We start from the raw sequence: 6,075 nt of genomic DNA, 5'->3' as shown, positions 1-6,075 counted from the left end.
ACCAACCCACCCCACAGATTTGGTTTTAGCTGCTTGTTGCCTTCCACGCCACTGAGCTCACCCAAAGGTAGCACAGGCCAATTCCTTGCTCCAGAGAGCCCAGGCTCAATCCCAAAAGCTCTGAGCTTGGCCACAAGCCCAGTTCACAGCACCCCCAGCTGCCCACGCTCCCACTCTCTCAGGGTAGCTGCAGCCCTGTGCAGGGTATAGATGCTGCTGCAGGCAGGGCAGCACAGCTTGGGAAGGGATGAGACCACTTGTCTTGGAGGATTTTTGCTTTCCTCTGGGCATTTTTAAGAGCTCCCCTCCGCAAGCACCCCTGTATGAACACACTGCCAACACAGTGAATTCGACTCTGCTCTTTAATGTACTGTTTCCTCCAACATTGCAATCCCCGACCAAAAATGCGATACAGCCCCTGCTTTAAAAAGGTATTTACACACGTCCCAGCATCACCCCCTCCTTGTCATCCCAAGGAGCAAGGCCTCGATTGGCGCTAAGAGCCAACCAAGGGAAGTCTCTTGCGGCCTTTCTAGCGGAATGGCAGCAATGACAGAGGGCAACATAGCTACTGCGATGGTTTCGATTGCTTCCCTGATGAAATAACAGCATGGAGACGAGAGACAGCGTTCATCTATCTCCCCAGCCAGGGCTAGAAGCGCTTCATCTGGCGGCGTTCTTGTCGGCGTTGCTTCTTCTCATTTGGTTCCTGACCGGCAGGCGAAGAGTCAGCTGTAAACCAGGGCCCCAGGATGTTCACCCAGAGGAGGTAGAGAGCGCGCCCCGGAGCCTGCAAAACACGTGGGGCACAAAATCTGGCACTCAGGGGTCAGCTCCGGGCAGGGCTGGTCCTACAGTCAGGGCTAGTCCTACTGTGGAAGTCAAAGGAGCTGGAATATCTCTACAGGCTGGATCAGGGGCATCACAGGATGCACGGAAATCAAAGGCAGTGGCAGGCGTCCAAAATAAATGGCCTGATTTCATATGGTTTAGGAACTTGCATACGTATGCACCACTTACGCTTCATATATGGAAATCTCAGCATCAGGTCCGAATTAGCCAGAAATATCCAACTGCCCAGACATTCTGCCTCTCCCTCCTTCAAAAAACACACCCATATTTCTTTGAATTTAAAAAAAAAAAAAAAAAAGCGATCCAGATGGTCTCCAGGGGATAGTCAAGAGTCTAGGCTGCCCTCTGCCAGGCCAGCTAGAAAGGAACGTGTGAGCAAGGACTGAAATGAGATGACTTTCTATGCTCCCAAGATTGCCTTATACACCTTTGTGGGATATACTCAAAGCAACTGTGGGATCTTTTTAACTAACTGGAGATTTTTTTGTCCTTCTGCAAAAGCAGTTTTAGCTGGAGGCACATGACAAATGTTTCAGGAGTAGAAAGAGTCTGGTGTGTTAAGGGGAAATCAAAGCCTGCAGCATTTGATCTACCAAGGGGCACAGTGTCCAGCAGTTCCCAGCCTCAGTCCGTGCTGGTGAATGACTGAGAAAACCAAACAAGCAGCAGCACTGTTTGTCACAGTCACAAAAAGGCTCTACGCACAAAGATGGCTTTGATCTGCCTCATGTTTCTTGTTGCCCTTTCACAGGACCAGAGAGAAAGGCCAAGGCCAGCCTAGTTCTTGCATGGTTGACTCAAAGGGATCAGGACTTCTTTCCCTTGTACAGCCTCATTTTTAACAAGATTTGACAGGGAGATTAAAAAATTTATCAGCAAATAGCTTTGGCCTGAAACAGGACACCATGAAATGACATAGACAAATAATGTCCTTGGCCCTGAAGACAACGTAGAGCAACAAGGAGCCAGAAGTTACGTACCAAGAGCCAGAAGTACCAGACATAGAGCGAGAAGCAGCTCAGCACTTGGACTATAGCTGTCAGCAGGATCACATCCTTCAGGTGCCTGAGGGAAGAAAAGCAAAACATTAACCTTCCATTCCAGCCCCAGCCAAACACACCAGCTCCTCTGCCAACGCAGCCCATCTGCACCACCTCTGGGGAGCGACCCTGCCCGGCCCAACCGAAGGACTGTCCCTGCAGCTATGCTTGGCCACACGCTGTAATCTAGAAGAATCAGAGCAGTAAACAAAAGTCTGATGAGTTAAAGCTAGGCTCCCTCTGAAAAGGGACATTGAGAAAGCTGAGGAATGCAGGGGGGGGTGGAAGTCAGCAGCAAAACCACCACCCCCGCAGCCTGCAACAGCAGCCAGCACCCACTGGTTTGACACATATCATGGCATAAAGTATAGCTGCTCATGGCTGGGTGCACTAAAGGGAAGCACAAATCTCCCCTGTGCCATTTCACAGGCTGACAGACGCACTCAGGGTCACCAAAGCGCTGGGGTGCCGTAAGGACAAGCCGGCAAGCTGAGCTACAGCAGCAGACAGCTCCCCCTCCCCTCCCCTCCTGCTTATCTGACTCCAGGGTCTTCCGCTCCAGCACGAGGCAGAGCTGAGAGCAGCTGTGGAGGGGAACAAGCAGCCCACGCCTCAGCCACCACCCACCCAGGAGAGGTAAACAGGCGTTGGGTTTTCAACACAAGCCCCAGGGAGTGCCATGGTGGGTTAGAAAAAACACCAACTCCTTCACTCCATTAAATCATCATCCGCTGGAGTGAAAACGCTCGAGTCACAGCAAGGAATGGAGTCAGGAAAACAAAGGCAAAGGTAATGGAAATAGCTCTTCTCATTCTGGGCAGCACAGTGCAAAGCAAAGCAACCAGAAACAACTGGTTTAGGCTGGGAGACCGTCATCAGCACAAGACACTACAGAATCCACCACCACCAGCTCTATGACAAGACACTGAGGTTCCAAAATCTTGTGCATCACCAGCAGCCACAGAGGGGCCACGGCGGAGCTCCCACCGAACCCAGCTCTTCCCAGAGACCAGCAGGATCAGCCTTCCTCAACCCCAAAGCAACACACAGCATCTGTTTCAGTTACAGACAGCACGAGGGCAACGCTGTCAAATCCACACTGTTCCAGAAGCGGCTCCAAAAGAGCAAACGCTGCGGGACGCTCAGCCAAGAGGCAGGAAAACATCCCCTGCTTTCTGAAAGTAAATGAGCCCCGATCCCCAGAGGGGTAATTTAGAGCACTTCACCTGACCAACTGACACAGTCAGAGGGAGGAGCACCCAGTGTTCATTAACACTGGGGTTAAACTAATGAGACTTGCACTCTCATGGCTGAGGGCTCTGCACAGGCTCAGGTACAAAGGTACAGAGTAAGGATGGGAACTCAGCTGTGCAGGTTTTGTTTTTATAGCTCTGCCTCTTCTGTGTTTTGCACAGCCGGTGCTTCAGACAAGCATCAATTAATTTTAATGTGTCATAAAACTCACCCCAACGGGGTGCTGCTCAGGCAGAAAAGCCTCAGAGCCCTGGTAGCAAGGGAAAGATGATGTCTGCAACCAGGACTGCAGCAGTGCTACAACTGTGCCTGACACCTTTCCACAGCAGGTAACGGGATCCCCCAGCTAACACCCATCAGTCGTTTCCCCTGACCGTGCCATCACACGCACGCACGGGGCAGTTATTGGGGCACTCACACTGCTTCAGTGCCTCACACACCTCCCAAGAGCATCTCTCACAACTGGGAGGATACCCCAGACAACATCAAACTTCTGTATTTTCCTTACTCAACTGTCCCATGTATTCAAAATACTCTACGCTTCTACCCAGGAGACCCAAAGCAGTGTAAAACAAGAGAAAAAATGCTCGGCTGACCAGCAGGAAAGAGAAGTCACTACAGGATGAACAGGGTGTAAAGCACCAGGCTCCCAAATCACACTAGAAATACTTTCCTCTCTTCCCAGCCACCTCGCCCCTCAGCTGAGTCTCCTGCACAGCACACCTGAGTCACTCTGGCTACAGGTAGAAAATTTACTACTCCACTAACAAACACACAAGATGAGAGCTCATCCTGTGCGTTCTGTGCCACACAAGTTCGTCTGCCTGCTGGTAACATCCCCCAGCACCTGCTGGCTGCAGAAATAAAACTTGTTAAGAAAAATAAAAACATATAAATCAATACACAGTTCTTCCAGCACAAGAAGAACTGATGTGATGCAGAGGGCTCTGCCAGAAACAAGACCCCGCTGTGTTTCAAAAGCCTGGCGACCAGTGAAAGTTTAAAGTTGGCCAAGGGCATCAGGGGGAAGGGGCCGAGTACTCCAGGTACCTCACTGAGCACATGCTGAAGAGCCCCAGCAAAAGCTGGGCCAACAGACGAAGGCTGAGTGCAGGGAGGACAGAGAGCAAAGCTTGACGTGTCCACAACTGCCCAGAAGTCTTCTGTAACTAGTTTGAGGCTCGCTGTTAGAAAACACATCTAGAAGGTATTTCTGCTGCTTCAGTACTGTCGTCTCCTTATTCTACTTATCAGCACTTTGCAGCAATTAGTGTTGTGTGTTCCTTGACTGAGGAAAAGTTACAGCATCGCCAAGAACACTGCACAGTCCAACACTTGGTGCTGTCTGTGGACAAACACAAGGAATGAACAAGCACAAGAGGCAGAACAGGCTGAGGAGGTGAGAGGAGCTGGGTAAGACACACAGAGGTTTTTCAGTGTAGTTCAAGACACAAGCAGCTTGCAGCGAGGATGGGGTAACTGGCAGTGTGTGCCCTTCTGCTCTGTCAAGCACTACACGCAGCGCTGGTTTAAAAAGAAAACATATATCTCTGCGTGTTGTAGAAGCGTGCACAGTGTCAGCGCTGCTTCTTCACTGAAAGACGGCTGTAAGCTGCTCCAGCTGGACCATCTGGGATCTTGTGCACCTCAGCCCTAAGGACAGCGACCGTTCTGGGCTGACATACCCACACAATGGCTCACGACTAGCGCACGCCAGGCCAAGAATTCAGATAACAAGGACAGTTTAGGTATGTTCTTGGAAAAAATGGCTACAGGCTTCCAGCTCCCCTGACGCCTGCGCCAGTGGGCAAGCTGAGGTGGGCACGGAGGCCTGGCCTTCTCCTAGCTCTGCGTGCACGCTCAGGCAGCAGGTCCTGCTCACCTGGACTCGTGCGGGTGAGGACACTCACTCTGCCATCCCCTGCTCCATATTCAGGTCAATTCCCCCGTCGGCAAGGCTGCCATCGTCTGTGAAAGACGGCTTTGCCATGGAGTTCATGGACCGGTAGCTGGTGCCATAGACCACCGAGCTGAAGACAAACGCTACCTGCAACAAGGAAAGAGCTGTCAGACGCAAAAGCCACAACCCCCAGGGCAGAGCGGCAGGGGCCTGCCGGCCTTGCCTGTCGCGATAACCGGGAAAGGATCCAGCTTTCCGCCCGGACAGGCCCAGGCGCCCCTGGCCGGGGCAGGAGACGGTGCCCTGCTGGCAGCGGGCCGGGCACTCACCCACGTCCAGGCGGAAGCAGCGGGGTAGAAGATCACCAGGTTCACCACGGCGTAGACGGCCTGCGGAGAGAGCACGGCACGGCTTGTCTGCCCGGCCCGGCCCTGCCCGCGGCCCGACCCCGCGCCCCACCGGGGCCCTCCCCGCCCGCACTCACGGAGGCCCCCAGGATGATGCGGAGGTAGAAGCGCAGCGTCTCCCGGTTCTCCTCGAAGATCTGCTTCTTCCCCTTGGTGCCCGCCTTCCCCTTGGGCTGCGGAGCCAAGATTGCCGGTCAGTGCCCCCGGCCGGCCCCAGGCCCCCGCACCCCCCGCCGCGCCACTCACCGCCATGGCCGCGCCGGCTCCGCGCTCCACTCCCGGTCCCCACCGGAAGTGATCCCGGGAAGGGGCGGGACAGGAAGGGCGGGGCCGGGGCGGGCAGACCCTGAGCCAAGGGGCGGCCCTGAGCCGCGGGGCTCCCCCGCTCCTGGCCCCGGGCTCCTCCTCCCCAGGCCCCGGCGGTCCGCTCGAGTGCCTGCAGGCCATCCCCGGGAGGCTGTGCGGGTCCCAGCCCCCTGAGGCCTTTCCCCTGGCCCCACTGCGGCTCGGGGTGCCGGCGCCTGCCCTCCCCGCCTCAGCCCCTCCCCGGACGGCCCCTGGTGCCTTCCCTTGGCTCTCAGAAGATGTCCCAGCGCACCCCAGCCAGCGAGAGCCTGACCTG

At 54.7% G+C, this 6,075-nt stretch overlaps 1 protein-coding gene across 1 annotated transcript; it reads right to left on the bottom strand.

Annotated features, from left to right (window-relative positions):
- Nucleotides 1-348: 348 nt before the first annotated feature.
- On the bottom strand, nucleotides 349-5,757 carry TMEM208 (transmembrane protein 208). Its single transcript, XM_074881773.1, has 6 exons — nucleotides 5,700-5,757; nucleotides 5,531-5,626; nucleotides 5,376-5,435; nucleotides 5,057-5,193; nucleotides 1,833-1,917; nucleotides 349-790 (listed from the first exon to the last, which is right to left on the bottom strand). The coding sequence occupies exons 1-6, from the start codon at nucleotides 5,703-5,705 to the stop codon at nucleotides 653-655; spliced, it is 522 nt and encodes a 173-aa protein (XP_074737874.1). The 5' UTR covers nucleotides 5,706-5,757; the 3' UTR covers nucleotides 349-652.
- Nucleotides 5,758-6,075: the final 318 nt, after the last annotated feature.

The sequence above is a fragment of the Strix uralensis genome, chromosome 12 (assembly GCF_047716275.1).
Source record: "Strix uralensis isolate ZFMK-TIS-50842 chromosome 12, bStrUra1, whole genome shotgun sequence".
Taxonomy (NCBI): domain Eukaryota; kingdom Metazoa; phylum Chordata; class Aves; order Strigiformes; family Strigidae; genus Strix; species Strix uralensis.
This window is presented reverse-complemented; position numbering and strand designations above follow the sequence as displayed.